At 36.7% G+C, this 22,264-nt stretch overlaps 1 protein-coding gene across 4 annotated transcripts in view; it reads right to left on the bottom strand.

The window, feature by feature from the left end:
• The window catches only part of LOC124394659 (dynein heavy chain domain-containing protein 1), a 30,156-nt gene extending 13,815 nt beyond the window's left edge, over positions 1–16,341 (bottom strand). For 3 of the 4 annotated variants that reach the window (XM_046863033.1, XM_046863032.1, XM_046863031.1), the window contains exons 1-24: positions 16,217–16,341; positions 15,453–15,798; positions 15,177–15,356; positions 14,695–14,898; positions 14,477–14,587; positions 14,207–14,363; positions 11,591–11,842; positions 10,817–10,960; positions 10,591–10,723; positions 10,193–10,425; positions 9,271–9,514; positions 8,756–8,913; positions 8,537–8,647; positions 8,147–8,426; positions 7,932–8,059; positions 7,645–7,843; positions 7,371–7,462; positions 6,998–7,268; positions 6,819–6,916; positions 3,616–6,736; positions 2,725–2,818; positions 2,449–2,635; positions 1,882–2,161; positions 47–1,786 (exon numbers count right to left, since the gene is read on the bottom strand). In XM_046863033.1, coding sequence (XP_046718989.1) covers positions 47–1,786; positions 1,882–2,161; positions 2,449–2,635; positions 2,725–2,818; positions 3,616–6,736; positions 6,819–6,916; positions 6,998–7,268; positions 7,371–7,462; positions 7,645–7,843; positions 7,932–8,059; positions 8,147–8,426; positions 8,537–8,647; positions 8,756–8,913; positions 9,271–9,514; positions 10,193–10,425; positions 10,591–10,723; positions 10,817–10,960; positions 11,591–11,842; positions 14,207–14,363; positions 14,477–14,587; positions 14,695–14,898; positions 15,177–15,356; positions 15,453–15,796 — 8,761 coding nt within the window. In that variant the 5' untranslated portion in view covers positions 15,797–15,798; positions 16,217–16,341. Of the gene's footprint in view, positions 1–46; positions 1,787–1,881; positions 2,162–2,448; positions 2,636–2,724; positions 2,819–3,615; positions 6,737–6,818; positions 6,917–6,997; positions 7,269–7,370; positions 7,463–7,644; positions 7,844–7,931; positions 8,060–8,146; positions 8,427–8,536; positions 8,648–8,755; positions 8,914–9,270; positions 9,515–10,192; positions 10,426–10,533; positions 10,724–10,816; positions 10,961–11,590; positions 11,843–14,206; positions 14,364–14,476; positions 14,588–14,694; positions 14,899–15,176; positions 15,357–15,452; positions 15,799–16,216 lie in introns of those variants that run through there. The other variant, XM_046863034.1, reaches the window with a different exon arrangement.
• Between the last annotated feature and the right edge of the window lie 5,923 nt (positions 16,342–22,264).

The raw sequence follows: 22,264 nt of genomic DNA on the forward strand, positions 1-22,264 counted from the left end.
GATTTAGAATTCTTGACTAAAGTTTTGACCACTCTAAATCACTTACCTAGACTGTTCTTCAGATGAACAGATGCAATTTTTACTAAAGTCTTAGTGCTCCAAGGATGGTATACCTCTACACAATAGCAGAGAGTTAAAGCCTTAGTAACATGACGTGCAATTACAGATGACTGTTCCAGTTCTCTTTGATCAGTGTGCTGGCTGAGAGGCAGAAGTAAAAAGACATGTATATGTCTTTGTTTTTTCCGTTTATTGAATCGGTGAATGCTTTGATTTGGTGAATTTTTTAACAAAGCACTAATATGCGAACTCATATCTTCTCCATGATGCCAGGTTTCCATGATCACCAGAAGTTCATCCCTAGTGGCTTGACTAGTACTCTCATGAAGCAAAACAATGACATGTTTTCTATTCATGTCAATCTGATGCTGAGCCTCTTCGAGAAGCTCGTTTAGTCTGACCTCATTACCACAATGGACTTCAATTAAATGGTATCCTGTTAAATAAGCTGCTAGGCGTATGGTTGTCTTTCGTCCTGTTTTTTTAGCTGATCCAATCAGAACCCCATGTCCATTAGGTATGAGCAAAACACGTAAGATATGCATAAGTTGTCGCACTCTCTGGTGATACACAGCAAATTTTGCAGATTTCCAACAAGTATCTTTTTCTTCTTTGTTTTTTACGATATTAGTCAGTTGTTGTATTAACACATCTATGTCTCTTTCTTCGTACGTGTTTTGTTTAAACTTCTGTGCTCTACACACATGACGTCTTGTAAATTCTGGGCCAAAGACCATATCATGGCTAGAAGAACTAATCTCAAACAGCAGCTGCTCAGGCCTAAAGATGGTATGAGGTTTTTCACATGCAGCAGTAGAGTCGGAGCTGCTTAACTCCACAGAGTAGTCTGAGTCAGGCAGATCTGACAGACCGCTATTCACTACATCCATGGGAGGTGTAAAAGATTCTATTCTAGACGCAATACACTCAACAATATCTCGCTGCATAGTCACTTGTCCTTGCTGGTTAATGCCATTTGTGGTTGTGCTTTCTGATAGACATCCACGGCTAGACATTTCTCCAAAGATTTGGGATTCCGTTACCAACTTGCTACCAAAATGTTTTTCAGATGCTTGTAAAGTAAATGAAATCAGTTTTTGCCTTTCTTCATCTGAGGACAGCCGATCACCAAAAGTGTGCAAACACTCGTGCATCCACAGACGAGCAATACTGAGTATGTTCATTACGGGGCCCAGGAAATCTGGATCAAAGGCTGAAAATGAAGTTGAAGAAAAACTTTGAAAACTGTGGCTAGGCCATCTTTGGTTTAAGTGTTGGGCTGTGGTCCTAGAATCAAAGAGGTACATTCCTTGGAAAACTTTTTGAAGGTCAGATACTGAAAAAACAACGTAGGGAGAATATGCAGCAGGAGATAAATGTTTACACACAGCAAGATAGACATCATAGGTTGTATCAACAATACAATGTGCCATATCTGCCATGCTTGACATTGGTGGAAAGTTTTTCAGCCACTGCTGTAAGTGTGACGAATGGAAAGAATATAGAATATCTGCAGTCATTAAAGGAAGTGCCAAGATATTAAACAGTCTAGAAAGCCGTGGGGAAATCTGACTGTAGCCACTTTTCTGTCTTTCAAGAGTCCTGCAACTGCCAAGATAACTAACTGCTCCCGAGCTAAACAGCTTAAAGTGATAGCCATCTGAAGTCCACAATCCACCCTTTGAAATGCATTGCCGCAAGGTTTCCAAAGTTGCCGATGTTTTACCTTGTATAAAAGAAAATAAACATTAATCTACACAGGTCAAATAAAAAAAAACTAAGAAAAAGCTCAAAACAGAGAAGACTTTAAAATGTATTTACCTATCGCTGATTCATGTAAGTCATCTACAAACAGAAACAAACCCTCATGCTGTTTGATTGAATCCAAAGAGTTCGGTGATGCATTCTGGCTCCCAATCCCCTCAAGTATATTGTGTAAATCAGCAGAGCAGAGAAGTGGGTTTATTGGTAAGCGCAGATGTGGTCTTTTCCGTATTAAAGTCTTGCACAATACTGTTTTGCCGCTCCCTGCTTCTCCTACTAGTAATGCTGGATAATGAGCTTCTAATAAACGTTCCAGGAGGTATGCATATTTTTTATACTGTGTTGAGAGATATTAAGAATTGGTTACAATTTATTAAACAAAATGAAATATGTTCACATCTAGCAAGGTCAAACTATTCAAAACATAAGGTCTAGTGCTATGATTTAATTATTTATTTACTAAAATAAAATAAAATAAATACCTAGGCTATTCCATTTACATTAGAAAGATTATAAAAATTGTGAAACCCTTATTGTGTGAAGAGGAGCAAGTAAATGGCCCTTAGGCAAATATAAAGATAATGCTTATATACAGGAAACTGTTTAATACTTAAGTAAACGAACCTGGGACACAGGTGTGCAAGAATGTTGTGGGCCACTGTTCTCCATGAATGAACAAGTAGCATCTTCCAACATTTCCTCATTTAGGTTAAAAAAATGCTCAAAAACTGTGCCTGGAACTGGTACTTCAATTTTGTAACGGCATTTAAACAGGACTTCCCGAGCAAATATATCAAACTGTGGCCAGTATCTACAATGAAGAAAGTAACACAAATATTTTAAACAGGAAAAAAAATTCATGCACATGAATTTTTAGAAAGAAAATAATTGTGAACTTACCTTGGATGCAGCTGCCCACCAAAACCCCAAATGTAAGCAATCAAAAAGAGGTTTCTTGCATTAGGCTCTGTGACTGGTGGCTTGAGAGTAGGTTCTAGCAGAAGAGAGATAATAAGACAACTAATCAGGATAGTGGCTATGTCTGACAAAAGTGACATATTTGTTTAGTTTTTTTGCATAGCTATGTCATTAAGAAATATAAATTCTTCAAAATATTGTATATGTGCAAAGAAAATCATATTTAAAATCATATGTAATAAAATACCACTTAAACAGCCCCATTACTGGCAACAACACTGTGAGTATGTCCTAATTGTATAACAGATCCTGCCATTTTTTTCTAAACTTTTTGTAATGTAACAAACTCCAAAACCGAAGTAAAAAAATATCTCTGTTATTTATCTCTATCTATACCATCAAATTATAATAATTAAATATAATTATGATTAGTAATATAATATCGAATTAGTAATTTATTAACTTATAATAAACATTAGATGGCTACTGAGGTCATACTGATGGGGCAGTCAAACGGGTAAACACCCTTCAATAAAACCCTACTCGAAGTAGCTATATGAAACAGAATATATATATATATATATATATATATATATATATATATATATATATATATATATATATATATATATATATATATATATATATATATATATACATACATACATATATATATATATATATATATATATATATATATATATATATATATATATATATATATATATATATTCACCACCGCTTGCTAATTAGGGACAAACTTACACTTATAAAGAACAATCTTTATCAGGCTTACCACATTATCTGTGGCTAATATCCATTGTTAAAATCGCTATAATTGAATATATCCATAATGTATTGGAAAATGTTTACCTCTTTTTTGTTCACATGCTGATTTCAGGTCAATCTCATTTTTGGACTCTCCAAGAAGAGCATGGAGTATTTTAATAAATGACATTATTTCTTGCAAGCCATCTGTTATTCCAGGACTTGATTTACTGGCTCCATGTCCTTCACTGGAAATGACTGAGGTTAAACCTTTATGCTTCAGGAAAATTATAGTGCAAGAAAAAATATCTTCGGCCAGACACGTCCACATTTTCACAGTTTTCTTATCTAAATCATGCTGCCTGTATAGGACATCGATTTCAGCTTTCCACACATTTTTCCACATATCATTTCCAGAAACATACACCAGGCCGCACCATGCCAATGAAGAGGGAGTGGCATCCTCAAGGCTTATGGTTTCAACAAGAATTTTTAATCCCTCTTGTGATATATGAATTTTCTCGCCTGAAGAAAGGCAAAAAAAGGGATTTTCAGGGTTGGCAAATGTACTCAGAAAGTCAATCCACTTAGGACAGGTCAAAGGTTCACCATCCAACACTAGATATTTAACTCTTCGTGGCCCATCTTTTTGTTTAATTTGTGGTAATGAATGAAAAGTAAAATCATGCCGTTCTGTGTCTCTCAACACTTTAGTTATAGCACCATCTCTCCAGGAACCTGATTGTTTATAAGATGCACCAAAAAGTTCCTCATGTGACAAAGCATTTGGAAATAAGACAATTGTGTCAACTAAACTCCAACATGAACGTAGCAAAATGCTGGGATCTGCAACATGTTCCTGCACAAATGTCTCTGCAAGTCGCCTAAGTGCTCCTGCAAGAGCTCTATATAAAGTTGTTTTTCCACTGCCTGCTGGTCCAACAATGACAACTGCTCTTGAAAACTTTAGTGCTTGATGTAGGTTTAAAGCATTGTGAAGTATTTGTGAATCAGCACAAAATGCTGTTTGTTGTAACTCCTCTGTGACCGCATTTCTAAGGGCATTTCTCTCATTCTCTTCAATAATATATTGAAAATCTGGACAGTATCTGGCTGCTGGGAAGATTTCTTCAAAAATGGTAGAGAATTGACAGGCTCTATTGTGATCAGAAATGGCAGACAATAATACAGACATTACCCCTTTAATTAATGCTTGCTCTTCTCTTATAGCATTTGCCATTGTGTTTTTATTGGTGATCCTATGAGAGGGTAAGAGATAGTCCTGTAATCTATTTTCAAATGCTTCAATTGGTCTCTCCGCATACGTTTCTTTGTCTAGTTTGTACAGGTATACAGCAGAAGCATCTATGACTTTTCTGAGCAGTACCAACCAGGAACACTGATCTCTGCAGACAAATTCTGGAAGGCAACATGAATCCTTTGCTAGGCTTAAGAGAGAAATCAGACGCCGACTAATGCAAGCTGCTTCAGAAAATCCCAAAGAAATCAGCATAATCTCTGAAATAATGCCATAATCAGGATGCATCAATGAAACAGGTCTTGTAGTAATGCGCAGGTTTTCTGGGATTTCAGCTGAATAGCTATTTGATGAAATTATGATGCAGCCATAACTTAGCTTGGCCAAAATGTTTTTTTCACCAAACAGGCCCTTGCATTTGATTTCAGTCATCATTTTCCTTTGAACATTATCACTGTGATTTTGAACCTCGGTCTGTTGTCCATTTTCCATAATTATTGACAGACTTTGCTGTATGTCTGTCAAGCACTGCCCAAGAAAAGATAAAATCCCTTGTTCCAATAAGTCTACAGAACTAAGCACTAGCCATGCACCACTTTGAAGTGCACCAAGCAGCATTCGACAAATAACTGGAAAATTTGTATCTGAACAACACTTTAAAGTGAAAACTTGTTGTCCTAATGCCCATCCCAACTGATGTACAATTTTTTGCTTGCCACACATAAGAGGTCCACTAATTGAAGCACATTTGTAACTAGTGAGGCTGAGAAGAATGCCCAAATGTGCTCTCTCTGTTGAAGTGGTGTTCACCATCATCCAGTTTTCCGGTCCTATATATTCATTACCATAGACTAGCTGTGTCCCCAAGATATCAACATAAACAGAGTCTTCACTATAGTGTGGGTTATCCTGGCTGACATTGCTCCATTTATCAATAGCATTATGGCGATACTTCATAAGTGTCTGCCATTCAAAAGTTGATTCCAGACTGGCTTTAATGTCAACAAGTCCAGCAATCTGTTGGGAATGCTTCATGATCAGTAGAATTATGGCACGAAGGGCGGTCACAGTGCGCTGTTTTTTCAAGTTGCCATTACAGGAATCTGCAATGAGATTTTGTATGGCTTTGCAAAGGCTTTGCAGTTTTGCTGTATTTTGTGCTTTAATATCTTTCCATTTGTTTTGAGCTTTGCTTGAAGAAACATTACAGATTTCATTGTACCACAGAACTTCTTCAGCAACCAAAAGGCATTGCAGAGGATATTCAGATATTAGTTTTAAAAATGATGATGCAATGACATTTAGAGATTTGTCTTCATCTTTTGCTGACGTAATTAAAATGACATCATGGTCCAGTGTAAGGCCGTTGTTTTCAACTTCTTTGTTCTGCTCAGGTCTATTTTCTAGTTGCGCAGCAATGGATTTAAAAATCAGATGCTTGACCGTTTGTTGTAAGCATTTCTCCAAAGATTCGAGACAAACCACAGGATTTGCATTAAATTTAAGAGGACAAACAAAGGGTACATATTCCTTTAGCGATCCATATACCCCATTTATCCACGTTTGAGTGTTGGGTAGATCTGGCTCAGGGAGTTGGTTGGCCATGTCATTTTTACTATTGCTATCAACCTCAAACCACTGTACTCCTCTGAAGCATTTGCGCACAGTTGATAGAAGGGAGAACAGTGTCAGATGCAGTAAGAGAAGTTCCATCACCTCCCCATCACTGAGAATACACAGTCTTGGGAACTCACGTCGTGGCGAGTCTAAAAGATACAATAATTGACTGCAAATTTCCTCCATTAGTGCAAGTCCTTTAAGGAGGACAGTGCGTAGTTTTTTTCCATGCAAGTCACAATCTGTCTCTCTTGTCTTCTTCAATCTAACTAAATTCAGCACATGGGGGTCACAGGATATAGCCTGAATCAGTTCATGAAACATCTGATCAACTGTGGAAAACTTCTCTATCTGCAATAAAAAATATAATTGGTTATATGAATATTAAACAATAATATCAGTTAAATACATAAAATTAACAAAAGTAACTTACCAAATCTATGTTTTCTGTGTTCATAGACATGTCATAAAAAATTCTGCTAAGAAATATCCACTTCTGCTGATATCTTTTGCAAAAATCTAGAAGCTCCACTAAAAAAATAAATAAAAAGCAATGAACATACTAACCTAACACATCCGATCTATTATTGATATAGTTTTAAATACACATACCAAGCTCTTGCAGTAGCTGGCTAAAAGTTTCTACCTCCCTTTTGAAATCACACACATGACGAGAAAAAAGCATGCTGGACAGAGTCATAACACTATCCTCAGCCTGGGCCATCAGAGTTTCCAGGTCTAACAAATAAAATGCCACACACTGTGGATTCTTCTTTTGACAGACATTGAATTTTGTAAGTTTGAATTCTGTCCCTTCCCAGATCTGCTGAAGCCTACGGAATGCTTGTTCCATGTCTGCTTCAGCTTTGGATTCACTGCAGATCTAGAGAGAGGGCATCAATTTAACAAAATGTACTTATTTAACAAATTGACTATTTGAATGTCATCATATTTTAATCATTGAGTTGCATAAGTGCTAACTGACCTTGCTAATTTTATTTTGATGCTGCCACAGTCCACTAGAGGTAAGATCGCCTACAGTTAGTTCCTGTCGTTCAGCAACTAGCAGGTCCACTTCTATTTTGAGGATGAAATGAATTATGAAAAATATAATGTGATATATTAAGAAAATTAATTGTTTATATGAAATGGGTAGCATATCGCCACTATCTGTAAAAGTATGAAATTCTAACATTTCTGTCCATCATTGTATGCAATATATATAAATATTTCTTTCTTTTTTACTTTTGTTGCCTTACCTTTAAATATGTGTGCCCAGTGTTTGTGCTTCATTGTAGGACTGTTTAGTTTGTCTAATAGCAAGAGCTGCTGGCTAAACTTCTCAAATACATGTAAAGTTTCCTGAAGCATTTCATCTGAGGAGGGAAGGCCTTTCGCTATTGAATTTGCTTGTTGAAGCCATTCGTTTAACTTGTCCTGGGCTTCAGATACTACAAACTGTTAGGGAGAGTTAAAAATGATAAGATGGTTAAGGTTATCAACATGTAAAATTTAGGAAAACTGATGCGGCAATTGGATTACACACCTTTGAAAAAAGAATGAGCTTCCATTCCTGAATCTGTGTAGTGGACAACTCAATTATTTCCCACAGCTTTGTCCGTGCTTCTATATTCAGCTTAGCTGCCATCACAAATGAGAGATCTAATGGCTGCCCTAGGAACATTATTGGAACATGATTGAAATTTGAAAATTCAAACACACTGCAAAAAAAGGGTCAAATATTTTAACAAAAGTCAATACCTTTCAGGCATTGATTGGTCTCACTCAGCTCATTCAGTTGTGAAACTATCATATCTAATTGTTTAGACTTTATCCTCATCTTAGGAATTATATGGCTAGAATTTTCAAAATTTAGGTCCCGATAAGGTCCAGTGTTGGTACTGCAGACCAGACCATTGAGTTGTTTAGTTAAGGAGGAAAATGTGTTGTCCAGAATGTCAATCATGGATGGAAGTTGCTGCATGACTCTTTCTTTTGCTGTCCTCAGCAGAGGAACAAACTGATTCCACAGGCCAAATGTCTACAACAAAAAATATATAGTGTCTTGACAATGTGTGTTAAATAATAATGATTTTAAAGGACTTACAATAATTTTAAAACATTTAAAAACACTAAGATCAAGCTCCCTACCTCCTCAATCAATGTAAGTTCCTTAGAAGTCATGTTTTCAAAATGAATTTTTTGAAAAGCGCACAGGTTGTCTAGCTGTTGGTGCATGTTAGTTTCACTGTAGCATTTTACCTAAACATAAAATCAGTTGTTTCTTCAGATTCTGGTAGCATAAACAGTGCAGTATATTTGCTATATACTACTTATAAGTGAAAACATAAACTATTAACAAATAAATACCATGTTTGCATAATTTGCAAACTCTTTGAGGTCAATGGGTTCAAGCTTGAAGCATTCAATACATTTCTTCAGATCATTGAGCAATTTTGTGGCATAGAACTGCAGTTCCTCTGACATCAAATTTAAAACACCCTCCTCCATAGTGTTCAGTAAAAGCTCTGTAGGGGAAATTAAATAAAAATCATATAAATAAATCACTACCAAACAAGTCTTTCTCCTGGAATAGACTAAATTGAAAAAATTATAGTCATACACCTGTGACAAATTAAAAGAAAAATTAAAGGGTCTTCCTAAGGTATTTAGCCATTTAGTGCTCTATAACATCAGTCCAAAATGACTGAAAGCCACAGAATGTAATTTACATTACTTTCAAACTGTAGTTATAGTGGATGTGGATTATTATTTTATAATTGTATTAGTGGCCATTTATTTATGTAGTACATTTTTCTGGGAGCTTTTTTCTTCAGTAATTTGTCAAATATCTGTAGGTGGTGTGCGTACGTTAATATACACACCTAGCATCTCTTGGAGAGGTGAACAGTTAATGGTGATGAGCTTATTGGATGTGGTAAAAGCAGCGGGCATATTGTGCACTTGTTTGATCCAGGATTGTGTTATCTGGATGTGTTCCATATATTTAGGGGGAGGCCATCCTCGCATGCTTTCCAGTGAAGCTGGGCTCCACTGATTGGAAAACGAATAAACGTTTACCAACCAGGAATGGTTTTCACACAGATTTTGGATTTCTTGGAGGGCTTTCTAGATTAAAAGGGAAAACAGTCACAATCGAGACATACAGAAAACAACATATCTGTAGGAAGCAGGGATCAAGGGAAGGCAGGCAACACTAGCATACACCAATAATCAGTCAAATTGTGGAAAACTCAAAATAGCAGAAGAACCACTTGGGGATGTCCTGTTATAATCTGTGGATTTTGTGGATTATTCATTTGAATTCCACTCCCTGTCATTTAGAGAAACCCCTCCTGTTGTGAGAAGATGGCTTTGGGGCTTAATTCCCATCAACACTATTTATCACCGTTTAGGTTAAAAACAACTAGATCAACAGGAATCATTTTAGAAACTCTCCAAACTAAACAGCCTAAATAAATCACCTCTAAAGCTATTATTTATTTTGCTAATACTATTGCAGAACACTCCAATTCCAGAATACTGTTGCACAATGTACTAATTTTTATCATCTCTATCATTATATAATTATTAAATAAATGTTTTGAGTACATTCACACCTGAGTAAATAGATAAATGACAACAGCTCATGAGAAAGTGTCTATGGCAGAGAAAGTAACAGAGACAGAAAACAGGAATCTAACAAGTTTCATACCACAGCCTAAAGATAATAAGGTAACGAGATAACAAGGTAGCAATAAGCAGTTTAATTACAATTAAAGCATTCTAAAGAACAATTAGTATTACCTCTATAATTCTGGATTGCTGTTTCTCAAACTCCTGTGTCCCGGCATGGTGGTGCAGGTGCCATTCTAACTGTTTAATGCACAGAGGATAGAGCTGTCCTTGCAGTCTCTGACACTGAAGCCTTAAAGAGCTCAGTTTGGGAACCACCATCTTTGTGTTTGATACAATACAAGACTCTTCCTCAAAGGGAAAACTGTCAGTACTTTTGAGTGCAGAATCATGCTGTTGATATGCTAAAAATAACATATTTTGAAATAAATACAATAATCTGTAAAAAGGGATTTATGTAACTATTATTTCAATGAATATAAAATCACTGCTTAATGGTCATTTCCAAGCACCTTAAACATGTAAAATTGTTTAGGTTGAACCTAGAAAAAGGTAAGAATTTCTGTCACCTCTCTTGACAGGAACACTTGTGCAACTTGTAATGTCAGGAATTGGAGAAGATTGCTGTAAATCACTGGCAAAAGAGAAACTAAGAGCCAAAGAACCTTGAGAATCTGGTGAACTACTGTGGTCATCAATAACCTGTAAATTAAAGTATCAAATCGTTTATTAGCATGGAAGTCAAGCAGGACTTACCACAGTCCTTGAAATGCTTAAAGCTCATTTCTTACTCACTTGCATAGTAGAATTAACCACAGATTGCAACGCATTAAGAAGCTGCTCCTGAAACAGGTGCATGGTTGGACACAAAGCAAGCTGACCATCTTCTCCAAATGTCAACTCTGCCTGGAAAAGACTGCCCTGATTTTCCTGTTTTCTCTGTAAAGATCAACAAACAGATGGTCATAAGTGCCCCATTTGGCACCTACATTAAGTACTGAAAGTGATGCCAACAATTTAACTGATAATAAAATAAAGAAGCAATAAATTCTCTTTTGAATATATTTATTGCTTCCATACTTTATCTGTATTATTTTTAATCACACTGAAACTCAGTTTGCTTGACAAGTCCCAACAACTATAATGAATAGACATTTTTTGCCACCCAGATGAAGATGGGTTCCGTTTTGAGTCAGGTTCTTGATAGTCTATTTTTTCACACAAATATGTTACACTAATACGACCTGTGCCTCAGACAGTTTATATTCCGAATTAAAGTAATTGATTTAATATTTCCGATACTTCCACTAACTCTATTAAAACAAGCAAAGCACTTTTTTATTGACTGCAACACCAGTAAGCATGATTAAAGGCTTGCAGTCAAATAACTATATCAGAAATAAAACATAATCTTTAGTGACATGAGATCCATTACACTCTGTATTCATCATCTGTCATAATTGCCTACCAATATTATTGACCAAGGCATGACATAACAATTGTGGACTTCCAGCTAGTGTATAATATACCTATGTAACCTTTAACAAGTCATGAGCAGAATAGTTTTACCTTCAAAATCTTATTATGGAAGCTCATGAGCTTAGAGTGAGTGATAGACACAAGGTTCTGTACAATCATGCAGTCCATAAGAGCTGAAAATCTTCCAAGCTTTTGAAGAACTTTAACAATCTGGTTAAGCTTTATGTGAAGGTTTCTATTCAAGGTCTGTTGAAGATTTAAAGGCTGGCTGCATTGTTTCAACTGAAATTCTTCCACTTCTTGTTGTAATTCCATGTATGTTTTGTGGCAGGACTCCAGTACCTGAACAAAGAGCTAGTCAGTGTCAATGGTGGCAATTGATATGTTTTAAAAGCAAAATGTAGCATTTTAGCTAAATCTAACATTTGTTTCTATATGACTTATCATTTGCTATATCACATTAATGTGAAAAAACACATGATTTATCTTGGTGTGTACAGAGTTTGTATATCCACTGTTATGTAAAAGCACTTTGTAGAAAATTCTGAACTGGTTGACTAGCTAGCTGATAATCATTGGAGATTAGAGGTGATTACACAGAATTAAAGGTACAGCAACTGCACTTGTAAAACCTTCCTAAATCATTGTTATAAACACATATATACACACACACACACACACACACCACAATAATTATAATTTTATATATATATATATATATATATATATATATATATATATATATATATATATATATATACATACACACACACACACACACACACACACACACACACCTGGTATATATATATATATATATATATATATATATATATATATATATATATATATATATATATATATATATATATATATATATATATATATATATATATATATACATACATACATACACACACATACACACACACACAGCAGGGAAAATAAGTATAAGCATTTTTATAAGTAATGGGATTTCTAAGTGGGCTATTGACAAAATTTCCACCAGATGTCGCCATCAAGCCAAATATTGAATTCATACAAAGAAAGCAGAACATTTGAGTATACATTTTAGGTCATAATAAATAAAGTGAAATGACACAGGGAATAACTATTGAACACACTTTATTTAATACTTTGTAGAAAAGCCTTGGATTACAGCTTCTAGATGCCTCTTGTATGGAGAGACCAGTCGTCTGCATTGCTCAGGAGTGATTCTGGCCCATTCTTCCACACAAATGGTCTTTAAATCTTGAAGGTTCCTTGGGCCTCTTTTATGAACTTTGATCTTCAGTTCTCTCCATAGATTTTCTATGGGATTTAGGTCAGGTGATTGACTTGGCCATTCAGGCAACTTGATTTTCTTTCTTTGAAACCACTTCATTGTTTCCTTGGCCTTGTGTTTGGGATCACTGCCTTGCTGAAATGTCCACCCTCTTTTCATTTTCAGCTTTATGGTAGATGGCAGCAAATTTTCATTCAGAATGTCACAGTATATTTCTCCATTCATCCTGCCCTTAATAATATGAAGTCTGCCAGTACCCCTTGCTGAAAAGCAGCCCCAAACCATGATGCTTCCACCCCCAAACTTAACTGTTGATATGGTGTTCTTGGGTTGGTGGGCAGTGCCATTTCTTCTCCAAACATGGTGTGTAGAATGACAGCCAAAAAGTTAAATTTTGCTTTCATCTGACCATGCTATAGTCTCCCAATAATCCACAGGCTTCTCCAAATGCTCTTTTGCAAACTTTAATCGAGCCTCAACATGCTTTTTGTTCAGCAATGGAGTCTTGCATGGTGAGCGTGCATGGATGCCATGGCGGTTCAGTGCATTGCTTATAGTTTTCTTTTGAAACAGCGGTACCTGCTGATGCAAGGTCTTCCTGAAGTTCTGTCCGAGTGGTTCTTGGCTCTTGGCGAACTCTGATTATTCTTTGGACTCCTCGGACAGGGATCTTACGGCCAGTTTATGGTGAACTGATGCTCTTTCCATTTCCGGATAATGGCCCCCACAGTGCTCACAGGAACATTCAGCATTCTGGAAATGCGCCTATAACCATTCCCATCAAAATGCTTTTCAACAATAAGATTACGAAGATCTTAAAAGAGTTCTTTGCTTTTACCCATCATGAAGTCTTTCCTGTGTGCCTCCTGGGAAATGAGAAGCCTTTATAGGCCATCAATTAGGACTAAAGCAGCTGATATCAATTATCTCTCAATACTGCCAGATTTCAGGTGATCTCCTGGCTTTCTATGCCATTTTGCAGCTTGCTATCTTCATGTGTTCAATACTTATTCCCTGTGTCATTTCACTTTATTTATTATGACTCAACTTGTATACTTAAATGTTTTGGTTTCTTTGTATGAATTCAATATTTGGCTTGATGGCTACATCTGGTGGAGTGAACTAGAATGTAAGGAACCACCACTAGAACCACCATATATTATGAGGCAGATCTTTGTACATGTGTGGGATGTGCTCAATTTATTCAGCTCCAAAAATCTAACCATTGGAAATGCAATCCTGCCAAGATTTTACAAAACTTACAAATATATCGTTGAATAGTTGAATCACTTTATTTATGCCAAATTCCTGCTGAAGATAGCTTAGATAGCTTTTTCTAATAACTACGGTCTCTGTCAACAATACAAACATGGGCATGAGTTCTATTAGCAGCTACCTGCTTTGATGACATTTTAACTTACCCTAGTCAGTATCTGAGAGCAGTGATGTAAGAATTTTTCTATGGAGCTTTGAGACTGCTGATTGCTTGTCAACAGTGCAGTCTGGAATTCTGCAAGTGTGTATGTTTTTGACTCATCCTGTGGTAACCAGTGCACTCTTTTAAGCTCTTCAATTTGTCTAAAAACAAGGAAAAATGCAACAAGTGTCATACAGAAAAAAAACATTTTATGTAATGAGTAAAGAGCAATTTTTATATAATGAATAATCTAAAATGTAAAAGGATGAAACACCTGGTCAAGTGAAATAAAGCATCTCTGAACTCAGGAACAGCTATCAGTAATGCAGACTGAAGCTGCTTACACTTGCGTTGAAATGAGGCTTGACTTATATTTCTGTGCCATCTAATAAATAAATAAATATTAATTAAAAAAATTTATTTGCATGAACAGTGCTGAAAAACAAACAACAAAAAAAATGTTTTTCAAAGATTAAATCTGTAATTATTCACCTAGTGAAAGTCTTTCGTAGCAGATAATCTCTGAAAAATGGGATATCTCTCAGGGCTTTCCATAGCATGGCTTCCCGATACCATTCTGTTAGTTTCAAGAGTCCAACACTACTGCCATCCTTTACATGAATTACTGAGGTGTGCGAGAAGATGTAGTGATCCGAGCCTGCTTTGATGCATGGCACAACATGCAGATCATAGGGTCTAAAAAATGTCAATTATAGACAGTGGTTTTAATTGAAAACAACACACATGTAGGATTTGAGCACAAAGCTGAGCTGATACTTGAAATAGTTGCTCGTTAGTTTTCTACCTCTTTCAGTATTCTAGAACATTTCACAGATTTGACTGTATCAGACACATAGCAGACAAGTATCAGCTGACACAAGCACACAGGTCAAAAGAAAGTCTGAAACCTTTCTGTCATGTGAAAAAGGACATGTATATAAACATCAGGACAACAGATAAAATGATAATGTTACCTATATAGACCATCTTCCGAAGTCTTAAGATGGTAAAACTGAAGCCCCCCGAGGTGCGGTTTTTGTGTAAACATCTCAAACACCTCAATGCCAGTAAGAGGACTGCACTTCCTCTTACTCTCTTTCCCAATCTCTGATCCCTCTGTGAAGACTTCTTTGGAGATATATTCACCTGGAGAGCTTAAAAAACAAAAAAAACACAACACAATAAAAAACAAACAAAAAAAAAATCTGTTCATTGAAGAAGAACATGAAGAATAATTTTTCATTACTTACATTGTTTTTACTCCCTGGGTTTCTTCAGCAGTAAGGGCAGATGAAATCAGACCAGGCCTCTCCATCCATACCGAATCTGCTAATGCCATCTCTGGACCCAATGTTGCTACCAACTGAGGAACCTCAACAGCAGATGTGTCAGGTAGCTGTGATATCTGAGGCATGTTGAGTGGGTGCTCAGTTGGCAGGTCACCCAAAAATGTTGGGGAGGAAGATGCCAGCAGGGGTACAATAGGAGATTCTACAGATCCTGAATTATGGGTTGATTGTCTATCAGGGCTGCTTCCCCTTGGAGCTGTAAACTTGGTTGTGTCTCTGTGAACATCTTTTTCATGCACAGACATGGCTGCAGCATGCAAGAAACAGGGAGAAAACTTAATCTGATGTTCTGTTTTAATAATTCCTTACTTTAAAGTACATTTTTGTAACAAGTAAAAACTGTTTAAAGAATAGGAAAATAGAGCACTTAGCTAGCTTATTGTATTAGCGATTTAAAAACAACTGCATCTATATCGTTTCACCAAAAACTTGAGAAATAAACATGATCTTGACAAGGGGACAAGATTAATAACTTATCCCAACTATGAACTATCCGAATTTAGAAACATTCAAACACTAGGGGATGCACCATTTTACCTTAAAATACCTTTTAAATTATAAAAAAATAAATCAAAAAATACAAGTATCTAAAATTATTAAATATTAATATAATACACACTGTGATTAGTTATGTATAAATTAAGTATATTATGTAAAAGAGTTACCGGCAAGCTTGCAGCAAGCGATGTGTCTGTTACTGTTGTGTTAAAGTGTCGCTATGGAGTTAGCTTTCCTTGTCAACAGACTCCTGTGACGTAGGAATGGCTCTGTGTTTAGATCGGAATGTTTAAAAAGGACAAAAAAAAAAAACACGTTCCGGAGACAATTAAGAGATTCAAATGGCGATACTGTTAATGTACACCAGATGGCGCAATAACTCCATTCAATGCATTTTTATTTGTATAGCGCTTTTAACAATGAACATTGTCTCAAAGCAGCTTTACACAGATAATGTGGTGATAAAGAATGAATATGATGTTCTTTATGAACAGAAAGTGCTGCAAAGAGTGGCAAAAACCACAAACACCACTAGGCATCTTCACTACTGCAGACGTCTGAGCAGAGCACACAAAATCATCGTGCACTTCTCACATCATAGTCATAAACTGTATACCTTCTTCAATCAAGAAGAATAATATTGGAACATTTGCACCAGCACAGCAGGTTCAGGGCCATCACCCAACTAACTGTACACTACAATAGTAGCCATGGAATCAGTTTAGATGGATAATTAAATAATGCCAATTTTGTACTATCTTCAAATGTCATTTCTAACCTAACTTTCATTGTCATCTGACAGCTTTAAACAGTAGTCTTTACAAATTCTTGTTACCTAGTATTTATTGTTCAACGAGATGCCTGTGATCTTTATGCTGTTGCCTACTAGCATTCATGTTTGATAGTTTGTGTGCAAGCTCTTGAAGCATCTCTAAATCTCAGTTTTTTAGGGTTTTTTATTGATAAGGATTTCCAGTTATTCCTCTTGGTCAGACTCATTATAGTATGTACAGGATCCTTAAAACAAAAGGCAGAGGTGTTCCAAAAGTACTTATTGAGTTTGCTTGAAATGAACTTTGTATCTGTTTCCCTTTGTGTATTATTCATAGAAAGACCCGTATCCAGGCCCATTTCAAGGTCTACATTTGGTACCAGAACATGTATTATTTTATCCTTTATGAATCATGTTTTAATGGCCATCCTGGTCATTCCATGCATTCAGGCACTCAGCTGACTTAATTTTATTGCTGCATAATCTTGCAGAGGATAGACTTGACCAACTGAAGCAACTTCAGATCATAACACTGCCTCCAGTGGTTTGTACAGTCAGCACTTTGCATGACCAAAAACATTGCTTTGAAATATGGTAAATCTGAACACATCAGACCACATGACATTTTCCATTGCTACACAGCACGGTCTGTACGGTCTCAAGCAAACTGAAGTGATTTTGTTTCTGATTAGTCTCAAAAACAAGTACCATTTTTGGTTGCCACTCAGTTGTTTTTGGAAATACTCTTACTTTCGGTTTTAAACATAGCTGTAAGTTCTGCTCTCTATTTTCATGATGTGAACACAATCATTTTCATTTTTTTTCTGAGAACATTTTGTTCACAATTAACTCTCGTTCTTCTCGGTTTTAATAAAGATTTGGACCTAATTCCAATGATTTCAGCAGTCCTTGTTTTATTTGTTTGATGCAGGCCATAATTTTCCCTTATGTTGAGTACAATAAAGTCCAATTACTAGAGTGAGTAGTATCTTTTACTTTGACCTGTCACTGATTTTCTCTTCCGAATCATCAATATGTGCACAATATGTGTTCTGTCCATTTCTTCCATTTAGCTGCGCATAGTCAGCTCTACAAGTCCATACTCATGTTTTCTCAGACAAAGATGCACAGTGTTTTGGACAGTGCTTCAGATTATATTGTGAGGAGGTTCTTTTGTTATGAATGTTGACATGTTTTTGTTTAGAAATGGGTGCCATCTTATTTTAGGTCTGAGAGGATTGACATGTAGCCCTGACTTACATGTTGCAGGATGCATGCTATTTTATTATAGCCATAGAGTAAAGGTATATTTTGGGGTATATATGACTTCCTAGCAGAGGCATACTTGGCATCACAGGTATACTGTTCTGCACTTTGAGCACTCTAAGCAGTCATAGTAAAGCAGAGCTATAACGTGTAGAAGGACAAATAATAATAAAAATGAAATAATAAATAATACAATTTTAAAATAAACCATTAAAAATGAGTAACTGCAGGTAGGGCATACAATTTTTTTTTAATAAAATTTAAACAAAATAGTTGGTTTCATTGGACCCCCATACACCCCCATCCAAAGCAATTCAGAACTTCTTCTTCTTCTTTCGGCTTCTCCCATTAGGGGTCGACACAGCGGATCATCTGTCTTCATACCCCCTGTCCTTTACATCTGCCTTTTTCAACCCAACTCCCTGCATGTCTTCCTTCACCACATCCATAAACCGCCTCCCTGTTCTTCCTCTTTTTCTCCTTCTCCTTTCTCCTGGTGGCTCCATCCTCAGCATTCTTCTACCGATATACCCCATGTCCCTCCTCTGCACATGTCCAAACCATCTCAATCTCGCCTCTGTCACCTTGTCTCCAAAACGTTCTACATGCGCTGTCCCTCTAATAAACTAATTTCTAATCCTGTCCATTGTCGTCACTCCCAACGAAAACCTCAACATCTTCAGCTCTGCTACCTCCAGCTCCACCTCCTGTCTTTAACTCAATGCCACTGTCTCTAAACCATACAACATCTCAGGTCTCACCACAGTCCTAAACTTTCCCTTTCACTCCTGCACTCTTGATTTAACAAATCACTCCTCCACTCTTCTCCACCCACTCCACCCTGCCTGCACTCTTTTCTTCACTTCTCTAACACACTCTCCATTACTTGAAAACTACTTAATGGAATTGTTTTTAAGTAACTATCCAGACACAAACTGTTCAAAATACATAATGCAGTTACGTTGTTTAAAATAAAATACATGTAAGAAACATGAGTTTCCACCTTTTCAGACCACACAAATTAAATCAATGTCTTGTAAAGCAACATGGAAACACAGAAGAGATTATATTACAGTTTTTTTCAATTGTTTACACGCAATTTTGAAAACAGAGTTCTTTTTGTCAAAATATAATCACAATTATCCAAACACCACAATCAATTAGCAAAATTCCTAGATTGTTTGCAAAATGACACACTTCAGTCAAAACATATACACATATTTGTGAAAATGCTATTTGTTTTCATTTAACCAACACAGTCATCAATGATCATACACTATTGCAGCCAGTTTCACACTGCTGTGATAAATAAAAAACACATTTGTAAAAAAAAAAAAAAAAATAGATTTTTGGCCAGACATTCTTACTGTATGTAAGAGAAAATTTAGGTGACAAAAAAATAGTGAGAAACTCACAACATTATTCATGATTTGTTTTGAGATATAAGGAGAATGTAGACAAATACTGTAGGCCTACTATAACCTTACCAAGCACTCCACAACACTTGATGCTGCAGACTGAATATTTCAAGTATTTATTTCAATACTTACAGTATTTCTTACCATAATCAGTTACAGTAATCAACCAACAATGATATCAATTACTGTAAACAAATAAAATCTATAGACAAATAAAAATTACTGCATGAATTACAGTACATACACTTTGACTCTGAAGAAAAGTAAAGTAAAAGTAAACAGAAATGAAAGAAAACTACTGTAAAAGCAACAAGAATACTGTAACTATCCGTCTCTCCGTCTGGCTGGATCAGGCCATAAGATTTCATCCACATCACAGGCTATGTCTTCATTGGCAAGGCACCGTTGGAAGAATCGCCTTGTGTGGCGAATCCACCCCTGCACTCAAGCTGCTTCAATAAGATCACACGCCTGTTCCATGGCCTGAATGAGGGGCAAACGGTCATAAGGCCGCAGGTCATATGCCTTCCACCGCCACGCTGAAAAAAATTCTTCTATAGGATTCAGGAAGGGGGAGTATGGGGGAAGGTATAAAACTTCAAAATCAGGGTGATCATGGAACCAGTTCTGGACCAGAGCAGCCCGATGAAATGAGATATTGTCCCAAACGACAATGTACCGCATCTGGTCCACTTGGTGTAATGCTGTGACAATCTCATGCAATCGGTCAAGAAATGCAAGTATCAGATTTGCATTATAGGGTCCCAGATTTGCATGGTGGTGGAGGACCCCATTTTGTGTGATAGCAGCGCAAAGGGTGATGTTACCCCCTCGCTGCCCTGGCACATTGGTGATTGCCCTGTGCCCAATTACATTTCTCCCTCTTCTTCTTGTTTTTGCAAGGTTAAATCCAGCCTCATCCACATATATAAATTCATGTTGGATTTCAGCAGCATCCATTTGCAAGACTCTCTGAAACACATTAAAGAAAATAGGATGCTATTCAATATCTATAGCACAGTATTTTTTTTGTGACAAAACATTATGAGCAGTGCATGATACCACACCATAGTCAGATGAACAATGCATACCTCCACATACTCATTGCGCAGATGTTTCACTCTCTCTGAATTTCTGTCAAATGGTACCCGATACAGTTGCTACATGTATATTTGATTTTTCTTTAGGATTCGACCTAATGTTGACAGAGAGACTCGTTGGATGTTATTGAAAATATTGTCATCATTGATGATATTAGCTTGGATTTCTCGTAGCCTGATACAATTATTGGCCAAAACCATGTTCACAATGGCGGCCTCTTGTGCACGACTAAACATAGGTCCCCTTCCACCTTGGTGTCCTCGACCCTCAATCCTATGTAAGAAAAAAAAAAAGATAAAAATAAATAAATCCGAATTACTGACGCAACAGTATTTCTGCTAAGATTTGGTTGAACTCTTTGTCCAGCTTCCATCAGTGTCAGTCCATGGTTGATAACATGGTCAATAAGTGTTGCACGGATTTCTCGAGTCAAATTTAGTCCTCGTCTTCTTTGTTCAGGTTCTATCACCTCTTCAAGTCCTTCTCTACCTCTTTCTCTACCTAGGTGTCTTCCTCTACCTCCTTTTCCTCTTCCTCTACCTTCTTCTCCTCTACCTATGCCTCTTCCTCTACCTTCTTCTCCTCTACCTATGCCTCCTTCTCCTCTTCCTCTACCTCCTTCTCCTCTACCTATGCCTCTTCCTCTACCTCCTTCTACTCTACCTATGCCTCCTTCTCCTCTTCCTCTACCTCCTTCTCCTTCACCTATGCCTCTTCCTCTACCTTCTTCTCCTCTTCCTCTACCGCCTTCATCTCCTCTTTGAGCTCCCCCTCCCATTCTCACTCTTCTTCTTCTTCTAACTCCTTCCATTTTTGTTGAAGACAGGTGAACTCACCTGCTGCCTTTTATAGCACACCTGAGTGCTGCGTTTTCAAATTAGCACATGTGTGCTTCCACACCTGGTAGATGTGTTTATCCAATTCGTTCATTAGTGTGGTAATTGGCAATCCGGTGCTTTGAATTTACAATGAAGTAACCTTACAATCCTTATCTGTGTCTAAGGTGTGTGTAGAGTTTTACAAATCACTGTGTGTAATGTTTTGCAAAAAGGGTGAAGCAGACATTGTGTGTAATGTTGTGCAAATCTGTGGAGGTGTTTTGCTCATTGGAGTAAAATTTTGCTAATTGTGTGGAAATTTTAATTTTAGTGTGTAAACAATCGTAAAAAACTGTAATAACAATCTCATTTAAAAACTGGAATTAGTTAACCTACCTAACAACAAAATGAACACTGTTTATTCACAGGATTGTTGTTTGTGTATTTTTCACCTCTCAGTGCATGGTATAGCAATTAACACAGGATAAGTACAGTTCAAGTATGCAGAAAAACTTTTTGGTGTTTCTTTTTGGGCACACAATGTTCAAAATAATTACATGGAACCAGAAATTACAACATGGAACCAACACATTTGTAAAACAGCAGTTTAGACCTGAGTGACTGGACTTTGCTTGACAGCTTAGAAGTATTCAGCTCCAATAGAAGTTTCTGAAATACCTCAAAGGTATACTTGAGATGCCTAGGATAATAAAGATTCAGTGCCTAGGTCAAACCGAGGAGGAGATAGCAAACCCTGGGAACACCTTCAAGGCCTATAAGATCTTTGACTCCCTCGAAAACGATTCCAGTGTCCTTTGAATTCTTGTTCAATTCCTGTCT

This window comes from Silurus meridionalis, chromosome 12 (assembly GCF_014805685.1).
Source record: "Silurus meridionalis isolate SWU-2019-XX chromosome 12, ASM1480568v1, whole genome shotgun sequence".
NCBI lineage: Eukaryota > Metazoa > Chordata > Actinopteri > Siluriformes > Siluridae > Silurus > Silurus meridionalis.